This window comes from Giraffa tippelskirchi, chromosome 3 (assembly GCF_054371585.1).
Source record: "Giraffa tippelskirchi isolate mGirTip1 chromosome 3, T2T-mGirTip1v1.2.pri, whole genome shotgun sequence".
Taxonomy (NCBI): domain Eukaryota; kingdom Metazoa; phylum Chordata; class Mammalia; order Artiodactyla; family Giraffidae; genus Giraffa; species Giraffa tippelskirchi.
In genome coordinates, this window is record NC_137277.1 from 180,928,661 (window position 1) to 180,952,384 (window position 23,724).

General features: G+C 49.6%; 1 protein-coding gene and 1 non-coding gene across 7 annotated transcripts in view; both read left to right on the forward strand.

Moving 5' to 3' along the window:
• Nucleotides 1-23,724, forward strand: part of MECR (mitochondrial trans-2-enoyl-CoA reductase) — a 39,416-nt gene that overhangs the window by 10,580 nt on the left and 5,112 nt on the right. For all 6 annotated transcript variants that reach the window (XM_081586297.1, XM_081586300.1, XM_081586294.1 and 3 more), the window contains 6 exons: nt 6,973-7,070; nt 7,515-7,646; nt 15,795-15,938; nt 18,532-18,634; nt 19,788-19,890; nt 21,186-21,259. In XM_081586297.1, the coding sequence (XP_081442423.1) occupies nt 6,973-7,070; nt 7,515-7,646; nt 15,795-15,938; nt 18,532-18,634; nt 19,788-19,890; nt 21,186-21,259 (654 nt within the window). The remainder of the gene's footprint in view (nt 1-6,972; nt 7,071-7,514; nt 7,647-15,794; nt 15,939-18,531; nt 18,635-19,787; nt 19,891-21,185; nt 21,260-23,724) is intronic.
• Nucleotides 13,719-13,790, forward strand: TRNAC-GCA (transfer RNA cysteine (anticodon GCA)). The gene has a single exon. It is a non-coding gene; the product is annotated as a tRNA-Cys (tRNA).

The following is a 23,724-nucleotide window of genomic DNA, read 5'->3' on the forward strand; positions in this document are numbered from 1 at the left end:
AAGGTAGGGTTCACACCCAGAACTGCCTCCTTCACTCCATATCCATGTTCTACCCTTCATCTAGGAACTGAGATCTTGTTGTTGTTCAGTCGCTAAGTCATGTCCGATTCTTTGTGACCCCATGGACTGCAGCATGCAAGACTTCCCTGTCCTTCACTATTTCCCAGAGTTTGTTCAGACTCTGGTCCATTGACTCGGTGATGCCATCTGATCATCTCATCCTCTGCTGCCCCCCTTCTCCTCCTGCCCCCAAGCTTTCCCAGCATCCAAGTCTTTTCCAGTGAGTCAGCTTTTCACCCAAGTTTTGGAGCTTCAGCATCAGTCCTTCAATGAATATTCAGGATTGATTTTCTTTAGGATTGACTGGTTTGATCTCCTTGCTGTCCAAGGGACTCTCAAAAGTCTTCTCCAGCACCACAGTTCAAAAGTATCAATTCTTCAGTGCTCAGCCTTCTTTATGAGATCTACTTATATTTGTATCTATGGTCATCTAGATTTTTAAGAATTACAGTCTTAGTACAGATTTGATCTGCACTTTCCCTTGAGGAAAAGAGGCATGGATTTTTGCTTAGGTTGAACTCCCTTAAGGATAATATCCATTTTTATTTGTACCCATCCTACACCAGTATTTTCCTAAACAGCCCAGGACTAAAAAGATTAAATACCACCTTAATAACTAAGTCCCTGTGCTGTGAGCCCTGCCCATGAGTCCCTAAATGTCTGTTACCTTTACACTACATTTTCTCACTTAAGAGGAAAATGAGATTATTTCTTTAAGAAGCATTCTCAAGCACTGTTTTGGTCCCAGACACTGCTAAACACTGAGTTAAGACTAAAAGTTCTCTGCCCTCCATGAGCTCACAGTCGAATAAGGAGACAACGTAGATTCTGACCGTAAAACTCAGTGATAAGTAAAAAGAACCCTGAACTGAGTCTAAAAGACTTGAGTTCAAATCCAAATTCATATCTGCACTCCAAAATTCAGAAAGTTCTGAAAATCAACAGTTTTGGTTTTTTTTCATAATTCTTTTGGAGGCAAAAGCTGATCTAAAGTGAAGTTTTTATATAGCCACTATTCAATCCACTTCATGTGCATATTCCTACATTTTGCTGCAGAAACAATGTCTGTTGGGAGTGCTGCCCATCCCCCAGGGAGAGTTGCAGATAACACATGAGTCTGAGCTCTGGAGGATGTCTAGCCCCAGAAGTTGGAAAAGGAATGTGAACTTATGCCTTGTTGTGATGGGTTAAAGAAAATGCTTGAAAAAACTTCATAAGGTAAATAGCAATGAACTTGTGTAAGATGGTCTTAAATGGTATAGATAGTCACACCATCCATGTAATGGGAACACTCAGAATGGAGCGAGTGATTTTTATTGCTGCAGTGCCTAAGAAGAGGGTCAAAGATGCCTTAAAGGAAGTAAAATTTCATCCAGGTCTTAAAGGGTAAGTTGAATTTCTCACTTCACAGAGAAGCTGTGGAAAAAGGAATCCTGGGCTGAGGGAAGAACATGTAGAAAATGTTCAGGAAAAAAAATGTCTTTAAGTAACTTGAGTGCATGAAATCTGTCAGCTTATAGAAAAACTCTGATTATCTGTCGCAATGCAAGAGAGAAGCACTGTGGATAATACAAAGGGGCAGCAAGGCTGCGATCCATTTGCTCTGGGCAGGATTTTTCTCTGGAATTCAGACTTGTACATGAGTTCTGGGCTGAGGCCTTCCTGCTTATCCTGGGAGGGGAGGCTGGCCCCCTTCATCTCCCCAGGCAAGGATTGAAGACGCCCACCACTCCAAATTGGTGCTCCTCCTACAGCCTCCTCTGCCTGGTCTGGGGTCAGCCCTTCACCAGCTGGCTTCTCCAGTATCACATTGCCAGGTTCAATTCAGATCAGCCACTTACTACTTCAGGGGGCCTTAAAAAAATTATCTACCTCTTTGGTGCCTTTGTTCCTCGGCTATACAATCAGAATAATAGTATGAAAACTTGCATGGAAAGCACTTAGCTGAGTGCCTGGCTGGTGTGCACTCGAACAGTAGTTATTATTGTTACAAGGACTCTCCTTCCTCCAGATATGTATAAATACATACATTTCTTAATACTTTATCTACAAGGGAAAAAAAAAGCCCTTTCTTTATTCTCTCTGCCCTGGCCATCAACTTCTTAGTTAACCATTTTCTGTAGAGAGTGTTTCTACATTATTCTGATTGTTTGCAGCTGTTTTTCAGTCATGGTAATGACCATCTGGTGATGTCCATGTGTAGAGTCTTCTCTTACGTTGTTCAAAGAGGGTGTTTGCTATGACCAGTGTGTTCTCTTTGGCAAAACTCTGTTAGCCTTTGCCCTGCTTCATTCTGTACTCCAAGGCCAAATTTGCCTGTTACTCCAGGTATCTCTTGACTTCCTACTTTTGCATTCCAGTCCCTTATAATGAAAAGGACATCTTTTTGGAGTGTTAGTTCTAGAAGGTCTTGTAGGTCTTCATAGAACCATTCAGCTTCAAGTTCTTCAGCATTACTGATTGGGGCATAGACTTGGATTACTGTGACATTGAATGGTTTGCCTTGGAAATGAACAGAGATCATTCTGTCATTTTTGAAATTGCATCCAAGTACTGCATTTCAGGCTCTTTTGTTGACTATGAGGGCTACTCCATTTCTTCTAAGGGATTCTTGCCCACAGTAGTAGATATAATGGTCACCTGAGTTAAATTCACCCATTCCAGTCCATTTTAGTTCACTGATTCCTAAAATGTCAATGTTCACTCTTGCCATCTCTTGTTTGACCACTTCCAATTTGCCTTGATTCCACGGACCTAACATTCCAGGTTCCTATGCAGTATTGCTCTTTATAGCATCAGACTTTACTTCCATCACCAATCACATCCACAACTGGCTGTTGTTTTTGCTTTGGCTCCATCTCTTCATTCTTTCTGGAGTTATTTCTCCACTGTTCTCCAGTAGCATAGTGGGCACCTACCGACCTGGGGAGTTCATCTTTCAGTGTCCTGTCTTTTTGCCTTTTCATAATGTTCATGGGGTTCTCCAAGCAAGAATACTGAAGTGGTTTGCCATTTCCTTCTCCAGTGGACCACATTTTGTCAGAACTCTCCACCATGACCCATCTGTCCTGGGTGGCCCTACACAGCATGGCTCATAGTTTCATTGAGTGAGACAAGGCTGTGGTCCATGTGGTGAGTTTGATTAGTTTTCTGTGATTGCGGTTTTCATTTTATCTGCCCTCTGATGGAGAAGGATAAGAGGCTTATGGAAGCTTCCTGATGGGAGAGACTGACTGAGGGGATAACTGGGTCTTTTTCTGATGAGTGGGGCTACGTTCCCTCCCTGTTATTTGAACTGAGGCCAAACTATGGTGGAGGTAATGAAGATAATGGCCACTTCCTTCAAAAGGTCCCATGTAGGCACTGCCACACTCAGTGCCCCCAACCCTGCAGCAGGCCACCACCAACCCATGATGGATCATGGATCGTCAGGGATCATTGTTGATGATCATCGTGGATGATCGTTGGATCATTGAAAAAGCAAGAGAGTTCCAGAAAAACATCTACTTCTTCTTTATTGACTATGCCAAAGCCTTTGACTGTGTGGATCACAACAAACTGTGGAAAATTCTTAAAGAGATGGGAATACCAGACCACCTGACCTGCCTCCTGAGAAATCTGTATGCAGGTCAAGAAGCAACAGTTAGAACTGGACATGGAACAACAGAATGGTTCCAAATCAGGAAAGGAGTACATCAAGGGTGTATATTGTCACCCTGCTTATTTAACTTCTATACAGAATACATCATGCAAAATGCTGGGCTGGATGAATCACAAGCTGGAATCAAGATTGCTGGGAGAAATATCAATAACCTCAGATATGCAGATGACACTACCCTTATGGCAGAAAGCAAAGAAGAACTAAAGAGCCTCTTAATGAACGTGAAAGAGGAGAGTAAAAAAGTTGGCTTAAAACAACATTCAGAAAACTAAGATCATGGCATCCGGTCCCATCACTTCATGGCAAATAGATGAGGAAACAGTAGAAACAGTGAGACTTTATTTTGGGGGGCTCCAAAATCACTGCAGATGGTGACTGCAGCCATGAAATTAAAAAACGCTTGCTCCTTGGAAGAAAAGTTATGACCAACCTAGACAGCATATTAAAAAGCAGAGACATAACTTTGCCAACAAAGGTCCATCTAGTCAAAGCTATGGTTTTTCCAGTGGTCATGTATGGATGTGAGAGTTGGACTACACAGAAAGCTGAGTGCCGAAGAACTAATGCTTTTGAACTGTGGTATTGAAGAAGACTCTTGAGAGTCCCTTGGACTGCAAGGAGATCCAATGAGTTAATCCTAAAGGAAATCAGACCTAAATATTCATTGGAAGGACTGATGCTGAAGCTGAAACTGCAATACTTTGGCCACCTGATGCAAAGAACTGACTCATTTGAAAAGACCCTGATGCTAGGAAAGATTGAAGGAAGGAGGAGAAGGGGACGACAGAGAATGAGATGGTTGGATGGCATCACCGACTCGATGGCCATGAGTTTGAGTAAGCTCCAGGAGTTGGTGATGGACAGGGAAACTTGGCATGCTGCAGTCCGTGGGGTCACAAAAAGTCGAATATGACTGAGTGACTGAACTGAGCAGTCATGGTAAAGCGTGTCCTCCCTTGTGTGTGTGCTGTGCTCGGTTGCATCTGACTCTTTGTGACCCCATGGACTGTACCCACACCAGGCTCCTCTGTCCATGAAATTTCCCAGGCAAGAATACTAGAGTGGGTTGCCATTTTCTTCCTCCAGGGGGGTCTTCCCAACCCAGGCATCAAACCCATATCTCTTGCATCTCCTGCATTGGCAGGCAGATTCTTTACCACTAGCACCACCTGGGAAGCCCATGGCCCCTCTTACTTTGGTCATAATCCAGTACAAGGATTCCCAGGGCAGGTCCCTGGAGGTCCTTGTAGGCCTTCAGAGGGATTCCCATGCTAATTTCAGCTGCTAGATTAGAGCAAGGTAAGTAAGAGCGCCTTGAAAGTGGATAAGCCCCTCCCTGACCAATTCTCCTGAAAGTGAAAGTGAAAGTTGCTCAGTCATGTCTGACTTTGCAACCCCATGGCCTATATAGTCCATGGAATTCACCAGGCCAGAATACTTTCCCTTCTCCAGGGGAATTTCCCAACCCAGGGATCAAACCCAGGTCTCCCACGTTGCAGGCAGATTCTTTACCAGCTGAGTCACAAGAGAAGCCCAAGAATACTGGAGTGGGTAGCCTATCCCTTCTCCTATCCCTTCTTCCAGACCCAGGAATCAAACCAGGGTCTCCTGCATTGCAGGCAGATTCTTTACCAACTGAGCTATGAGGGAAGCCCGGCCAATTCTCCTACTCTGTAAATTTCATTTCCAGGAGCCTTCATTGCCTGCTTGATAAAATGGGAATATTTATATTTTTGTCACAGGAGTGTTACATCTTAGATTATGCATTTAAATCCTTCAGCACAGGGACTTCCTTGGTGGACCATGGTTAAGATTCCATGCTTCCTCTTCAGGGGCACAGGTTAAATCCCTGGTCAGGAAAGTAAAGATCCTGAATACCAATGTGACTCTACCTGAATACCAGCCTGACTCTGCCAAAAAACAAAAGTTAAGCCCTTACCACAGGACCTGGTGTATAATAAACACCTCATAAATACCTGTCACCTTTATTACTACCAGTACAAGCCATTTCTTGGAAATCACAGTTTTATCCTTACTGGAGCCTCAGGTATAATTAAAAGGTCAGATTACAGCAGGAAGTGGGTAGAATTACATCAGTTTAGTGAAGTGACACTGTTGCCTAATGCTAAGAACCTCTGGTTGGCTGTTACATGTGCCTTCAGTAAGTAAAAATAAGGAGAATTATTACTTAACAAGTACATTTGGGCAGAGAAAAGCACTGCAAACAAGAAGTCTTAGAGGTGTAGAGAGAGCCAGAAAAGGATTCTCTCATAATTACAAGTCATGAGGCTCCATTGGTCTGTTAATAATACACTGATCAGCCCTTTCTGGTTGGAAGGTCTCCTTTTATTAAAAAAACAGAAGTAGCACGTGGGCATTGCCACTGGGCAGGTTTTACCCATTAACCAACATTCCAGTGGGTACAGACCACGATGTCTAGGGCGTGGACACTAGGAGCAGAGGGAGTTACCATAGAGACCTGACATGGAAAGAGCCCTGGGAAGTGATCAAGTACATGGGAAGGTGATGGTGACGTCACCCCCATTGTACAGATAAAAGAAATGGAAGCCTGGAGCGAGGGATAAACCTGCTCTCGGTGACAAAGCCATCCGGGGTGGGGTTTCACACTGAGACCAGCAGCCCTCCATCCAGCATCCTTTCTGACAGACCAGGGTCCTGGTCATGAAGGATGTAGCTCCAGGGGGCGAGCCACAGTCACGCAGGGAGTTCTTTCCCCCTTCCATGAGCCATCTCTCTTTTTCCCTCCCCACTCTGCAGCTAACGAAAATGTCTTCCTTATGTGTGTTGGAGCAAAAAGAAAAATTGGAGAACAAACGAGCCTTGCAAGGGTTTTCCCGGTTGTTCCTTGGGGTGCCCCTTATCTGGAGATTCTGATTCAGTGGGTCAGAGCTGGGGTCTGAGAATCCGTAACATTAGTATACCAGGTGAATCAAGCAAGTTTGGACAACACAGGGCTAACCGAGGCCCACAGGAGTTTTAACCACTTTCTGCCCTGGAGTAGGCGGTGGGGTCAAGAAGTCACCAGGACTGTCCACTTACAGTTAATGAGAGTTAACCTGTATCCTGTGTGAATTCCTTATAGCTCCTCGCTCCTAACAAAACCCTCATCCCTGGGCACACAATGGCAGCTCAAAAATGTTGCTGCCTGACCTACTTTGGGGAGATGATCTGAGCAAAAGACTCCCTGTCTAGCCCGGGTGACATGAACATCTCTCTGGCTTTGTGCTTAGACTGAAGAACCTGGAGCTGGCTGCTGTGGGCGGATCAGACGTCCATGTGAAGATGCTGGCGGCCCCTATCAATCCATCTGACATAAATATGATCCAAGGTAACCTTGGTTTCTGTGGCTTATGTTAATTGGCTTTTTTGCTTAGCCGCCGCCTCGCTTTCATTCCTCCCCAGGTGTGGGTGTGAAATTCCTGTGATTAGCGGCAGCTGTTCTCCAGATGAGGCTGTCTGCACACTGTGTGAGCCCTCTCTGGCCTCCCCTCCCTGGAATGTGAGGCTTTTCAAGAGTTAGGAAGATTGCAGTGGGGGAGCAACCCAACCATTGTGAAGTGCCAAGTATGCTGGGCTCAGTCCCTACTTTATCTAATCTCATAATAACCGTGAAACTGAGGAGTATTTTCCCCCTTTACAGATGAAGAGGTTCAGGCTCAGAGAAGTTGGTCAGTCACACAGCTGGTCAGATTGGGCTGAGGTCCGTCTTACTCCAAAGCCCATGCTTTCCACCCAAGCTTCATGGATAACCCTCTGTGCTCTTCTCCCTTAGGAAACTACGGCCTCCTTCCCCAGCTGCCTGCTGTTGGAGGGAACGAAGGTGTTGGACAGGTCGTAGCCGTGGGCAGCAGTGTGACCAGGGTGAAGCCAGGAGACTGGGTGATCCCAGCGAATCCTGGTTTGGGTGAGTTTCTCCAGGTGTCTCCAGCGTGTGTTGTTTCGGATCCTATCTCACAGATGTGGTACACATTTCTTCCTTGTCTCAGTGTAAGAAAGCAGCACAGGATTTATTACTAAGTCCATACACCTGCCTCCAGGGGGGATAGAAGCTGGACCAGGAGAGGAGCATCTCTGTTTCTTTTGCTCAGGAGACAGTGCATCAGCTCTCAGCACTGTGCACCCATGCTGATTGGAGCTCTTACATCCCTAGGGAATACAGGGTGCAACGGGGAATCAAAGAAGACAGGCCCTGCCCTCCAGGAGGTTAAAATCTTAACTGACGAAATCTCCAAATCAACAACGTCCACAAAGGGAGTGCTGCAGGTTCACAGAAAGCAGAGGGCACCTCTGGCAACTGTGTGTGTGAGAAAGACAGTCTCGAGGGCTTCAGGAGGAGGCTTCATTGGCAGGGACCTCTGATGGATGAATTTTGGCAGGTGGAGATGAGCCCTAAATGGTGGCATTTGGAGAACACAAATGGAGCAAAGACACAGAGGAGACTTTTGGAAGTGGAGGAAAACTCGGTGTAGCCTCAGCAGAGGATGTGCACGTGGGAAGGGACTGCAGAAAAAAGTGAGGGGGGAGGTCACAAAGCGGGTGGGGCCGCCTGGGAAGGCCCTGCATAAGCCAGGCTGCGGGTGAGGAGTTTCTCTGATATGGGGTGAGGAGTCTTTGGTGAGATGTATTTTTTAGCACTTGATGGGTTTTGAGGCACAAACATCATACAGATGGATCCTGGCAGCAGCCACGAGAGGCAAGCCGGGCTGATGTTCACCCCATTGGACGTATGAGGAGCTGAAGCCTACGAAGAAGCCCTCGTCCAAACTCAAACAGCACACTGAAAAGAGAGCCCCCTAGACTCTGGTCGCCTCTGTTTTTCCCACCTCACTCCAATGTGAGGACCCTTGAGGTTATAACTTGCAAAGAGTCAACTCAAGCTTGCTTTGCCAGAAAAGCAGTTAATTGGTTTGTGGAACAGGGAAGTACAAGAGATGGAAAGCTTCAGGCACAGCTGGATCTAGAAACCCCAAGGCTGTGAGAGCTCTTTCTCTTGTTCTCATTAGCCCTCCGATGGGATCTGTCCCCACAGTGATATAGAAATAGCAACAAATATTGACCACTCCTTTTGTACCAGGCACTGTTACAAGCACTTTACCTATATTTACTCATATGCCCACAGCGTGAAGTAAATATTGTTATTATTCCCATTTTGCAGGTGGGACAACAGTAAACGTAAAGGATTAAGCAGGTTGCCCAAGGTCACCCAGCCGTTAAGTGGTGGAGCTAAGATTCAGACCCACTCTGATACATACCTTTAATGGACAGTCACTGGCAGCCTGAGGTTTACATCATCCTGAGAGCAAACAAAAGAGCATGTCCTCCACAATGTGTCCAGTACAACCATGTCCATCCCCCAGAAGGGCTCTGACCAGCCCTGCCTGGGTCTTTGCCCATCCACGAACCTATCGCCAGCGGATGGGGCTTGGGCCACTCACAGTTACCCCAGCTGAGTCTCTTGCCAACATCTGTGGTGTAGAGAGGGGGGCCTTGCAGTTGACAATCCCAGAACAGTTCTAGAAAGAAGAATGTACCGGGCAGGAAAAAAATAGTATGAGGAGTCTACAAAGCTCTTTCCTTCTCTGAGATCAGAGATGCTTCCAAGAATGGCCCCACCCTCTCCTATAGCCCCCCTCTTCCCCACCCCACCCCGGCAGTGAAAGAGCATAGCCAGGTGAGCAGATTGAGAGCTGCCAGGATTCACAGGCTACGGCTGGTGCTTCGGGCCACCCCTCCACCCCCCGTGTGGAGTGAAGGGCCCCCAACCTGGGTCAGACACAGTCTCTGCCCTCCACATGCCCTTGGCTGGAAGTGGGAAGATGGCACTTACTACAGTGCAGTGTAATGAGTGCTGTCATCCCAGGATGAACACAAAGGCGAGAGCTCCCTGCCTTGGGGAGCGTCAGGAAAGGCTTCCCAGAGAAGTGAGGCTTGAACTGGGTCTGCACCAGGGGTCCCCCACCCCACCCCCGAGGGGCCATGCACCCGGTCCCGGTCTGAGGCTGTTAGGAACCAGGCTGCACAGCAGGAGCTTCATCTGCCGCTTCTGCGGAAAAATTATCTCCCACAAAACCAGCCTCTGGTGCCAAAAAGGTTGGGGACCGCTGGTCTAGAAGACCACGGAAACACAGCCGGGGCAGAGGTGTGGCGATGGGAGAAGGCGCAGTGCCATCAGCAGTGCAGGCCACTCGGTGCGGCTGGGTTACAGGGGGGTGGGGGTGGGGGCAGTTGGGGGGGAGGGGCGCAGAGAAGCAAGGGGAGGCTGGAGAGGTCGGCAGGGCCCTGGTCATGGAGCGCTCACATCCACAGTCGGTGTGGGAGGTGGGGAGCATTGACGAAGGGTGAAGACGAGGAACAATTTGGTCAGACTTGCACCTTACAGAGAAGGCTCTGAAAGGGCAGAGGGTGGGGCAGCAGGAAGCCAGTGAGGAGGTGGCCGAGCAATCCAAGCTTTAGGTGATAAGGGTCTGGACAAACGGTGCTGTGGGACTGGAGAGATGGGTAGACAGAGAAGCTGGAGTAAGAGGGCTTGGTGTTTAGATGGAAGAAAAGAAAGGTCGCGGGCCAGGCGTATGGGTAATTGCACGTGTGTGGTGGTGGCATAGCCAGAACTGGGATTTCTCCCCCACAGAAAAGGTGATTCTTCTAAACCAGGCGCCAGTTGGAGAGGGTGAGGGTTTTATCATTGTCAGGACGATAATTAACTCAGTTTATTCAGTAAACATCTTGTGAGCATCTGTAATGTGCGGGGCTCTAGCATGTAGCACTGAACAGACACAGTCTTTCTTCTAGAGAAGACTGCAGTTGAGTAGAGTGTCCATCATTAACCAGAGAAGTCCTCAGCTGGCCAGATCTTGGTCATTTCTCATGCTCTGCGCTGCTCAGCTGTTGCTGTGCCTGTAGTCAGCCTTTTCCCCAGACCCAGGGGAGCCAGGGCCAGAGAATGTGCGAAATGACTTGCCCATTGGAAATACTTAGACCCCCTTGAGGCACCTTGGGGCCTAGCAAGCACTGACCTGGGGGTCAGATGCAGGCTTTCCTTCCACCACCACTGCTACCACCACCTCCCCCCATGACCTTGTTTAAATCACAGTTACCTTGAGCCTCAGTTTCCCCATCTCTAAAATAGAGATAATTATCGTTGCCTTGTCTGTCTCAACTGAGGGAATACATGCAATGACCTTTGCAAACACTAAATTTCCATATGCATTAGATGGGAGGTTGGCAAACTTTTTTCTTAAAGGGCCAATGAGTATATATTTTAGACTTTGCAGCCCATTCCACTTCTGCTCAACTCTGCCGTTGTAAATAGCCATAAACAATACATTAAAAACTGAGCTGTGTTCCAATGAAACTTTATTTGCAAAAACAGGTGGCAAGCCAGGTTTGGCCCATGATCCATAGTTTAGTGACCCCTGCATTAGATGATGGAGACAGTTAAGGCTTGGGTGCACATGAGTGGGGACTGGGATCCCTCAGAACTCAGGCTTGGGAAATTCCGATCAGAAAAGGAGACCATGGGGGGTTCCACACCTGCTGTGTACCAGGCACAGTGATAGTCTGTGCAGCCTTTACACTGTGACGGGAGTGTTGTCCTCTGTATTTCACAGATCAGGAAAACTGCAACTCAAAAAGGGTGATGTGATCATTCAAAGTCACAACTAGTGAGTGGCAGAGCTGGGGTTTTTAAGCAGCTCTCTCCAACTCGAAAGCCTAAGGGTTTCTACTTTCCCCTGAAAGCCCTGGAGGCTGATGTGGAAGCTGTCCCCATCCCACCCAGGTTCTCCTAAGAAGAAGATTAACGACTGCCAAGCCCCAGAAATCCGTGTCAAAGGCTGGATTTCCATTGTCCTGCCATTAAGAGGAATTAGAAAACACCTTTGATTTCATGCACAGAGAGCCATTCACTAAGCGTTTGCCACAGAGCAGAGTACAGTAAATGTTGACTAAGATGAAGGGGGTGATGATTATAAAGATGACCCTGAAAATCTGAAAACTAGGCTGCCCAAAGCCCAGAGAAAGACAAGACAGCTTCTGGACTTCAAAGCACCCCTTCAGTCTTGCAGTCTCTTATTTTCTCAGCCAGCAGTCTTCTCTGGGATTGACACAGCCTTTAGTGAAGAGTGTTCCTGCCTCCTGGCCCCTAAAGCCCACCTTGTTTCTCCCCTCTCGCAGCACACCTAACAGCCTGCCCCCTTGCTCTCCACCCTGGACCACAATAGAGCCAGGGCAGTGGGTCATGAGCACACAGTCAAGAGCTTTGGAAGAACAGGCTGAGGACCCCTGAGACACACGCTAACAAGGCTTGAAGTCGTTTCCCTAAGGCGACCCAGGAAGTCCTCCACAAGCCAGGGCTTGAATCTGCGTATGTCTGACTCTGCTTTACGTGGATCCCTGCCTGCAGGGGTGAGGACCTGTCACCCTTCACCCAGTGCTCCTCATATCCTGTCGATTCTATCTTCAAAACATAACTCAAATCCATCTACTTTTCTTCCTCCCTGCTACCAAAGTCTAGGCAACCAGCACCTCCCTTCTGGGCCCCTCCAGTAGCCCCCTGATTAGCCTTCCTATTTCTACTCTGCCCTTTCCCCACATAGCAACAGAATGATATTTTTTTAATTGAAGTATAGTTGATTTGGGGCTTCCCAGGTGTCTCAGTGGTGAAAAAATCCACCTGCCAATGCAGGAGATGCAGGAGACCCAGTTTCAATCCCTGGGTCGGGAAGATCCCCTGGAGGAGGAAATGGCAAGCCACTCCAGTATTCTTGCCTGGAAAATTCCATAAACAGAGGAGCCTGGTGGGTTGCAATCCATGGGGCGGCAAAGAATCAGACACAACTTAGCAACTGAGCACAAAACACGTAGTTGACTTACAATGTTGTGCCAATCTCTGCTGTGCAGCAAAGTGACTCAATTATACATATATAGACATTCTTTTTTTTAATATTCTTTTCCATTATGTCTTATCATAGGATATTGAATATAGTTCCCTGTCCTATACAGTAGGACCTTGTTTGTCCATTCTAAAATATAGTAGTTTGCATCTACCAACCCCAAACTCCCAATCCATCCCACTCTAAGCAATCGCAAATCTGTTCTCTATGTCTGTGAGTCTGTTTCTGTTTTGTAGATAGGTTCATTTGTGCCATATTTTCGATCCCACATATGAGTGATATCCTGTGGTATTTGTCTTTCTCTTTATGACTTACACTTCACTTAGTAAAACAATCTCTAGTTGCATCCACATTGCTGCAGATGGCATTATTTCATTCTTTTTTATGGCTGAGTAGTATTCCATTGTATATGGACCACATCTTCTTTATCCATTCATCTGTTGACGGACATTTAGGTTGTATCCGTGTCTCGGCTGTTGTGAGCAGTGCTACTGGAAACACAGGAGTGATGTATCTTTTTGAATTTTAGTTTTGTCTGGGTATATTCCCAGGAGTAGGATTGATGGATCATGTGGCAAGTCTATTTTTAGTTTTCTGAGGAACCTGCATGCTGTTTTCCATAGTAGCTGTACGAGCTTGCATTCCCACCAGCAGTGTAGGAGGGTTCCTTTTTCTCCACATGCTCTCCAGCATTTGTTATTTGTTGACGTTAATGATGGCCATTCTGACCACCAGTGTGAGTTTTGTAGTTTTGATTTGCAAGTCTAATAATTAGTGATGTCAAGCCTCTTTTCACGTGCCTACTGGCCATCCATACATCTGCAGCAACAAAGTGATCTTAAAGCGTAAATCCAATCACCTCAGGTGTCTTTTAAAATTAGAAGCCTCCTGTCCATTAAAATGAAATCCGTTCTTCATGCCATGACCCAGAGTACAACACGTCACATAGAGTAGGGTTTAAGTATTGTTCCATGAAACTTTGGCTTCAGTTAGGTATGTGTGTGTGTTTGTATTTATATATGTACATGGGCTGAGTTAGAGTGTAACACGTGGTTACTGTGGGTCAAGATCTTGAAAGGAGTACTTCCCTGGTAGCTCAGATGGTAAAGCGTCTGCCTGCAACGCAGGAGACCTGGGTTCGATCCCTGGGCTGGGAAGATCCCCTAGAGAAGGAAACGGCAACCCACTCCAGTACTCTTGCCTGGAAAATTCCATGGATGGAGGAATATTCCATGGATGAAGGAGCCTGGTAGGCTACAGTCCATGGGATCGCAAAGAGTCGGACACGACTGAGCAACTTCACTGGTTCGTGACGTCCATCCAGCCTGTGCCACATCAGCCACGTCTCCAGCCACTCTTCCCACCACAGTCTCCCCTCCAGCAGGTATCCCTCCCGCTCCACTCCTGTGTCTGTCACTGTCTCCCGTCCGGCGCGTATGCGTCCTGCTCCGCTCCTATCTCTGTCCCGCTTCAGGAGCCTGTGCTTCTCCTCCGCGGGAGTGTGTGCGGACTGAGTGGCTGCATCTCTGGCCCTCGCCTCCCAGCCCGCCCCCTCCTCAGAGAAGCTGTCCCTCCCCGCTCCTGTCTGAAGTCATTTTCTCCCGTTTCTCCCTGTATAACTTACAGTGGTCATACTTGCTCATTCATGTCTCTCCTGTTCTGCCGCACTGGAGCCAGCGCCCCGTGAACACCAGGAGTGCGTCTTTGTTCAAGGGCCTGGCTCACAGCTGGTGCAGGACGAGTATCTGCAGACGGAAGCCGGCAGCCCGGGGAGCCAGGTGACTCAGGGCAGGTCACAGCCTCAGTTCCTGCCCTCTTGAGTGAGGCATTTAAACTGGACATTTTATCATTCTTGTGTTTGGAACTGGAATGTGGGTTGGGGGTTCAGTTCAGTTCAGTCGACTGCTCAGTCATGTCTGACTTTTTGCCACCCCATGGACTGCAGCACACCAGGCCTCCCTGTCCATCACCAACTCGCAGTTTACTCAAACTCATGTCAGTGATGCCATCCAACCATCTCGTCCTCTATCATCCCCTTCTCCTCCCACCTTCAATCTTTCCCAGCATCAGGGTCTTTTCAAATGAGCCAGCGCTTCACATCAGGTGGCCAAAGTATTGGAGTTTCAGCTTCAGCATCAGTCCTTCCAATGAATATTCAGGACTGATTTCCTTTAGGATGGACTGGTTGGATCTCCTTCCAGTCCAAGGGACTCTCAAGAGTCTTCTCCAACATCACAGTTCAAAGCATCAATTTTTCAGTGCTCAGCTTTCTTTATAGTCCAACCCTCACATCCATACATGACTACTGGAAAAACCATAGCTTTGACTAGACAGACCTTTGTTGGAAAAGTAATGTCTCTGCTTTTTAATATGCTGTCTAGGTTGGTCATAACTTTTCTTCTAAGGAGCAAGTGTCTTTTAATTTCATGGCTGCAGTCACCATCTGCAGTGATTTTGGAGCCCCAAAAGATAAAGTTTGTCACTGTTTCCACTGTTTCCCCATCTATTTGGCATGAAGTGATGGGACAAGATGCCATGATCTTAATTTTCCAAATGTTGAGTTTTAAGGTTGGGGGTTAAGGAGCCTTTTTTTTCCCAGTTTACAGGATTGTTTCACTTCCCGTATATCACGTAATCTGCGCAGCATCTCTTGGGGAAGCCACTCAAAGCTCTTCTTGCTGGTGTCATCCGCATATTAGAGTAACCAGAACTCAGTCACCGTGCTCAGACTAGCAGACCAGCAAAGCCAAGGCCCACACCTAGACCTTCAACTTCAACCTGCATGCTTTTTTCCATAATACCATACCGAGTCACCCTGCCTTAGGTGAGAATGAGGCCCGAGTGGGAACCTGGGGCTTTTTTCAACTACTCCTGCCCCGATAATGATGTCGCTGTCTCACCCTCAGAGTCCAATAATTTGAGATCCTCCACCTCCTGCTGTGTGACACCAGCTCAGTCTCCTGGTCACTCATGTGGGGTTAACAGTCTCCCTAACGTAATTATCACCAGGGCTCAAAGATATTCAGAGAGACCTCAAAGTTTTCTTTTTTTTTCCTCCAAGCATTCCTGAAGCCCGCTGTCCTCGGCGCCCGTCCACTGAGGAGGGGGAGCTGGGGTTGGGTGTGGAGGGGTCCTTCCTTACTCCCCTGGCCTCCCCCCAGGAACCTGGCGGACCGAGGCTGTGTTCAGCGAGGAAGAGCTCATCACAGTCCCAAGTGACATCCCTCTTCAGAGCGCCGCCACCCTGGGCGTCAACCCCTGCACGGCCTACCGGATGCTGATGGACTTTGAGCGGCTGCGGCCAGGTAGGCACCGCAGAGGGCCAGCACGCTGGGCTCTCCTGACCGGGGTGTGACCCACGTCCCGACCCCCGAGGCCTGGGAACTTACTGGTGAGGGGCCGCGAGGAAGACGGCCCCGACCTGGGTGAGTGTGTTTTTTGTTGCTTTATGTGGAAGGATGTCAGCTTGGGTCCTGGAAAACAGGCGGAAACCCCACGGAGGAGCACACCCTGGAAAACCGCTGAGGGGTCACATTCCCTCGAGCTTGGGGTGGAATTCTGTCACTCAGCAAAATGGTGTGGAGCTGTGCTGAGCTCTGGGGCTGCAGAGCCAGACAAGACAGACACAGTCCCTGTGTTTTCAGTAAAATGCTGAACTTAGCGTTAGTCTTGCCACTCAGCACGGCCAGAGCACTTTCCAGTCCACATACGTGCCCTCCCATGCATTGCCCATCAGATGCACTGGGGCGTCAGAGCGGTGAGCTGAGGGCCCCAGTCAGCCTCACCGACTGGCAGCTGACCACTCGAATCAGCAGACCCTTCATCCGTGAAATGGGGCCAAGGTTCTGAGGGCCCACGGAGACATGCCGAGCAGCCCTCAGCCCAGGGCCTGGCCTACGGCGCGGTACCAGGGCGCCCCGGGTACCATCCTCCCTCTTGATAAAGGAGGAACCTGAGGTCCAAAGAGGTAAATTATTCACCTGAGATCACTCAGCAAGGAAATGACAAAGCCAGGTGTTTTATTAAAGGTTTCCCTGAAAGCAGAGCCTTAGACGAGGACTGAGGGCAGACAGTTCCCTGGGGAGGTGACCCCTGGAAGCAAGAGTGAGGGACTGGGGCAGGCCAGGGACAAGGAAGGAGGAAAAGCCAATGAAGGCTGGTTCCCGCCGTGGGCGACCAGGACCCAGTCCTGCTGAGGAGCCTCCAAAGACCCTCACAGAATCCTCCTCAGAATTAACCTCCGAGTGGCAGGAAGCTGCGCCAGTTACCCACCACCTCCCATCCACCGTGGCTGCAGGGTTACCCTGCACACCACACATATCCAGGAGCCGGCAGGGCCCTAGAGATCACCCAGCCCATCTCTGTCACGCAGACAAGGCGACTGAGGTGAGAGATGTGGGAGGGTGGTCGGCTTGGGTGGCGGCTGAAAGCCAGTCCCAGCTTCCTGCAGAGACAGATGCGGGTCCCCCAGCTGTGGCCAAGCAGCCCTGGGTCTCTCTAGTGGAGAAAGCCAGCAGCTGTGATCAGGGACCTTCGCTTGAATCCCAGTGCAGCAGAGGCTGTGGTCGCCTGCGTCCCCTCCCCCAAGGCCCCCTCTGATTAGGACTGTCGCTGCAGTGGTCCGATCAGGCCATTCTGACACCACCCACCTCAAGTGCCCATGCCACGTCTCCACTTTCCCGCCCCAGGGCTGGTGTGAAACACGTGATCTTGACCCATGGTAACAAATAACACTGCACACTATCCTCCAGTACATAGACATATATGAATATATATGTAATGGAAACCAGAGTTTCATGGAACAATATTTAAGCTCACCATGTGTGATACACTCCACTATTTTTTATTCTGTTTTCCTCAGATTTAACCATCAAGAAAAAATAAACGTTCACAACCCACTAGGTTGGTTTCATAACCCCCTGGATGGGTGACAGTCTGTAGGTTGACCCTAGCTAAGAATGATGAGCCTTCTCCTTCCAGAAAGTCCTCTGTCTCTAGCATGAGATCCCTGCTGCCTCTCTAAACCTAGCTAGCATTTCAGGGGACTGGAGCCCCTCCCCAGACATGACGGCCCTGGACTCGAATGAGGAGCACCCCGGTGGGTGCTCCTGGGACCCCTCTTTTATGGGGAAGAAACTGAGGTTCAAAGAGGTCAGGGCTTGCCCCGCCCCATTCAGTTCCAGTTCCAGTCGGTAGAGAAGCTGGGAGTCAGACCCTGGTACATCTCATTCCAGAGCCCATGCTTTTCCAGCACAGCCCACACCTCCCCACTCAGCTAAAGTGCAAAGTTAGGCCTGGGCTTGGATCACAGACTCCGGAGGACCCTGATTCAGGAACTGCCAGTGTCTCCATTGCAGCTCTAATCCCATCTCAAGGCAATAGCGCATCTTCCCTCAAGAAGCCACAGGCTATTGATAGAAAGGGACTGAGCTACAAGCTGTAAGTCGAGGCTGACCTGGAGCCTTAACAGAGCTGGCTGCAGAGTGCTGTGGGAGGGCACGGGGGAAGAGTCTGGGAGGGCTTCACATAGGAAGCCACACTGGAGCTGTGCTGCTAAGGATGTATAGGCTTTCAAAACAAAGGGAGAGAGAGGAGACATTGCAAACCAAAGAGAGAACCTAAGCAGAGACTTGACCTAAGAGCTGGCAGGATGATGAAGGATGCAAAATCATTGACACAGCAGGGGCTAAGTTCACATCCAGCGTGAACTCTGAGTTGCCGAATCCTGGCAGGCATCATGGGTGCTGTAGAGGCTTGGAGCACACCGGGAGAAGAGAGCAACACTCTTGGGTCCCTTCAGAGTCTGAGGACTCCACCTCTGACCCTCTAATAGGATCCTAGGCTAAAAACCCTTGACCTGTTACAGATCTCGACTTGAGTCTCTTCCCGGCTCCACAGGGGATTCCGTCATCCAGAATGCATCCAACAGTGGAGTGGGGCAAGCGGTCATCCAGATCGCGGCAGCCCTGGGCCTGAGGACCATCAACGTGCTCCGGGACAGGTGTGTAGCAAGGTCTGATCCCAGCCCACCACTTGGGCCTTTCCAGCCTGGCACCTGCAGGTGCCCGAGTCTCCACCAGGTGGCGCCCTTGCATAAGCGGGCCTCCTTTCCTGCAGCTGCTGTTCGCTAAGGGCTGAGTCAGCGTCCAGCCCTAAAGTCCAGTGGTTTGGGGCTATAGGATGGTTTAGTCACTAAGTGTGTCCGACTCTTGCGACCCCATGGACTGTAGCCCGCCAGACTCCTCTGTCCATGAGATTCTCCAGGCAAGAAAACTGGAGTGGGTTGCCATTTCCTTCCCCAGGGGATTTTCCCAACTGAGCTATGAGGGAAGCCCCGGGGCTATAGGATGAGTGACTGAAATGTCAAGGGAGGGCAGGAAGGAGGTAGAGAAGGCCCTCACTCCCAACCTGAGTTTTTAAGATGCTTGACTTTTGATAAGCCCGTGTTTTCAAAACCACAGTTCACACTTGGGAATGTTTTAAGTTGTATATCTTTCTGTGAACTGACCAGCCCAAGGCCCCTGTTTCCCTTGCATTTGTGTGATGCCTTGAAGTGCACTAAATACAGATATAAAGGAGATGGGGCAGGTTTGTCATCAGAGAGAGGAAGCCACTTGCTCAGGAAGACACAGCAAATCAACGACAAACTGAAGTTTCCCAACTCTTTCTCTCCATCGTATCATCCAGCCTCCTTAAGCCTCACTGTCCACACACGTGGCTGGGTCCAACAGGGAAGTCCAGCCTCATTAGGAGAACTGATACTCGCTCCAGTTCCCTGTCCCCTCGGTTGTGCTAACAAGAGTTGCTCTGTTTGCCGTGGTAAAGAGGCACAGAGCCACTCGTGGGTCATGGTATGTTTGCACAACACTCTGAAGAGCCTCTTGAAAAGACAGGAGGAAAAGAAGCGGAGTTTGTCGTTTCAATAGAAGAAATCAGGAAGTGAACCAACTCCTCCCCGGGCCGGATGGTTTCTAGCATCCTTGGGGCCAGTAGGAGCAGTAGAAACCACCCAGCACTTTCTCACACCAGTGAGAAAACTGAGGCCAGGAGATGCTGGAGTGTGCTGAGGCTGGGTGGCTGAGGGGTCTTGGGAGCCTCTGGTGGAGAAAGTGGGCAGATGTGACCGAGGACCCTGGATTGTGTTTGGTTTCCAGACCTGACCTCCAGAAGCTGACCGACAGACTGAAGAATCTGGGGGCCGACCACGTTGTCACAGAAGAGGAACTAAGAAAGCCTGAGATGAAAAGCTTCTTTAAGGTACCAGTGAAAAGGGACCAGGCCCATCTCACTGAAGAAAGGAAGTCACTTGAGTTCGGAAAGCTGGGCACTGGCCCATTGTTCGTCTCCAAAATCCCCCCCCAATCTCCTTGTGGCTGGGTAAGGCCCATTCCCTCAGCCGGGGGACTGCATGCAGTAAGTGCCCAGGGGCTGTGAGGGGACAGCGTAGAGACAGACAGGGTCTAGGAAACCCCATCTGATTCGTAGTTTTGAAGGTCTCTGATGGGCTACATTGGCCCACACAGCCGACGTGAATCTCAGAGCTGGGAGAGGAGCTGTGACACAGGAGGGAAGAGAAAGGAAAGAAATCACATTTATGAAGCACCTGCCTTATGTTTTTTACCTGAAAATCCCCACAAAATCTCTACAAAGTAGGTGCCATCTATTTTATAGACGAGAAAAGGAAGACTCGAAAAAGAGAAAGGACTTTACCGAGACCACACAGTCAGAGGTAGTGAGTTTACCAAGACCACACAGTCAGAGGCGGTGGGGTCGGGGCTGGCCTCAGCCTCTCTAGACTCAAAAGCCCCTCAACCCACCCAGCACCCCTCACAGCAATCACACCACATCCCAGTCTCTTGTCCCTGACCCCTGGCAGGGCCGGACACACACTCACCTGAGAACATTTCTGAAGTAGTAGGTCAGCACATCTGATATAAACCAGCCTGTAAATGCCGAGAAGAGGGGCAAGTGAAGTCTGTCAGAACACAGCATAGATGCCCTCTGTCTGTTCTTTACCAGAGGTGAGTTTTGAACAAAATCCTCCCATGGACAGAGGAGCCTAGTGGGCTACAGCCCATGCAGTCGAAAAGAGTCTGACACGACTGAGCAACTCAACAACACTGCTGATTCTTGGGCTTCCCAGGTGGCACTAGTGGTAAAGAATCCACCTGCCAAGACAGGAGACGTAAGAGACGCGGGTTCGATCCCTGGGTCAGGAAGATCCCCTGGAGGAGGGCGTGGCAACCCACTCCAGTGTTCTTGCCTGGAGAATCCCATGGACAGAGGAGTCTGCGAAGAGGTGACTGAGTATGCCTAAAACAGATAACAGGATTTAGCTGGTAAAGAAAAGGCCCTTCCCAGACAGAGTCCGAAGGCCTGATGTTCCACTTTCTTCGCTCCCTCCAGACATAACCCTTCAGCCTTGGACCTGGGAAGTGCAGTTTGCGGCAAGCTTCAAGCCACCCTCCCCTTCCACCCCCTCCATACACACATACACACACTCCACCCGCACAGAGGGGTAGGTCGCTCACCGCAGATCTCTTGTTTCCCAGGACGTGCCCCAGCCACGGCTTGCTCTCAACTGTGTCGGCGGGAAAAGCTCCACGGAGCTGCTGCGGCATTTGGCGTAAGTGCCCCGGCCCCTCGGGTCCAGTGCGCCGGCGCCCTCCCAGGCTGTAGCCAGGAGGACCACCAAGTGACCAAGTGCCAGTGGCCAGTGCAAGCCACAGCCAGGTCAGCACACCCCTGGGGGGGAAGATGGGACCCTTGTCCCGTCCTAGTTATCTGGACCCGCCCCTTCTCAGCCTTCTTTACAGGTGGCCCAGAGACCCGTCTGGCTTTGTTTTCCCGGGGAACCCAGTAGTAACTGCTGGGCCCTCTATGAAAGGAGAGCAGTTAAGGATTCATAACCTAGGGGCATCTGAAAAAGTCCTAGCATATTAGCTTTTAAAAATAGATTCTAATTTTAAAGGTAACATCATGCTATTACAAAACATCTTGAAAGCATGTAAAAGCACAAAGGAAAAATTAAGCACAAAACTGACCTACCGTCCCGCCACAGAGGAGGATATGCACCCTTGACAGTGTTGACAGTGTGCGTCCTTTCGTCCTTTTTTCCTTTCATATAAACTCCTCGAACGGAAGGGCGCCTTAAGGGACACCTCCCAACTAGAGCACCAATGTTTGTTAACTCCTGTTTGCTAGCACTCACTTGAGCCAGGGGTACCGAGATGGCTGAGACACCGAGGGAACCCTCTAGAATGCGCAGGCTGGATGGGAAGATGGGTCATGAGATCAGAGAGCAGGTAACAAACACAGAGCATGTACCACGCACCAGACTGTGCAGAGTGTGTGACGTACCCCTCCCACAACTACCTGAGCAAGGGCTACCGCCCCCATCCCCATGCAGACAAGGCCCGGAGAGGGCAGTCAGCTTGCCCGTGTTGCTGTGAGCCCGAGCACACATCTTCAGCCCGGCTCCAGGCAGCCTCCGAGGCCACCCGCCATCCCTGCGTGGCCCGTCATAGGACAAAGTCTTGCTCGGTGGGCACAAGTGTAGGCTTTGGAGTCAGAAAGGCTGCACTAGCTGGGGATCTATGTGATCTAGGTAATACATGATAAATGATCCGGGCCTCAGCCTCTTCATCAGTCAAATGGGGGGGCATATACCTTTTCTATCACAGAAGGTGAGTCTAAGGGGCTCTGAGGTCCGCACAGAGCGCTGTACAAATGAGAGGTGGTTCCCCGCTTTCTCTGCTGTGAAAGAGGCATCACCAAAGTCCTCCCTTGGGGTCACTGTGAGGACTTATTGTCCAGCACATGTGAAATGCTCAGACCTGTGCCTGGCACATAGTAAACACCCAGTAAACATTAGCCATTCTGATTTAAAAAAAAACAAACTATATTTTGTTCTGGGGTATAGCTGATTAACAAACCATGTTGTGATAGTTTCAGGTAAAAAGCGGACTCAGCCATACATGCATGCATGTACATGTATTCATTCTCCCCCGAACTCCCCTCCCACCCAGGCCGTAAGTGGGAGCCACTCTGATTAAACCAAGTGTAGTGCTGGCCCACAGAGGGAGGGCTCAGCCCCGCTCCCCGCCACGGGAGCTACTTTGCAGAACCGGGTGGCAGATGAAGGAACTGAAGACCACACTGGCCCCCAGCCTCGGGGACAGAGAGTTCCCTGCCCCTCTGAGCAGCTTCTGCCCTTCTGGAGTTCCCCGAGCCTCCCTTGCGTTGCCCCAAAGTGAACCTCGGCTCATCCTGCATCAGCAAACTCCTCCAAGAGCCGGGGGAGCAGCGAGGGGCACACAGGTTAAGTCAGGCACGTGAAGACTTAGCTTAACGTGTTTAAAATGACATGAGCCCCTCTCCTGTTTGACCACGGGGGGTGTCAGACAGCAAGTCCTGACACTCACCATCGTCCTCTGCACCGTGCACACCATCCCTTAGCATCCCGAGCTGCTTCTATCTCACTGGTCCTTTGAATGAGAGTGCCCAGAGGAAAAGGCGGCGTGGCCCACTGCCCAGGGTCACCCAGGCACCATGGAGCAGAGCCTGGCTGGACTCGGGTCATGAGCTTTGCTTAGCGGAGCACTCTTCCCTGCAGCTCTTCCTCAAAGCCTGGGCACGAGCTTAGGTCAGTGTGCTCCCCACCCTGGTTAGACATCCAGGTCATGTGCAGGGGGTGTCTGCTTGCTTCTTTGTTTTCTGTTGTTTTTAATATAGATCCTTGCCCCTGATTCACTGGATCTGGGGAAGGCATGGGAATCTGTATTTTTTTTTTTTTTTTTGAACCCTTCCCGTGGATTCTGGGGGCTTCCCAGGTGGTGCTAGTGGTAAAGAACCTGCCCACCAATGCAAGAGAAGGGAGTTCGATCCCTAGGTCAGGAAGATCCCCTGGAGGAGGAAATGGCAACCCACTCCAGTATACTTGCCTGGAAAATCCCATGGACAGAGGAGCCCGGTGGGCTGTATAGTCTATACGGTTGCAAAGAGTCAGACACAACTGAGCACACACACACGCAGTGATTCTGAGAACAAGGTTTAGGAACCAGGATTAGAATAGACGATAGTGTAACTCTG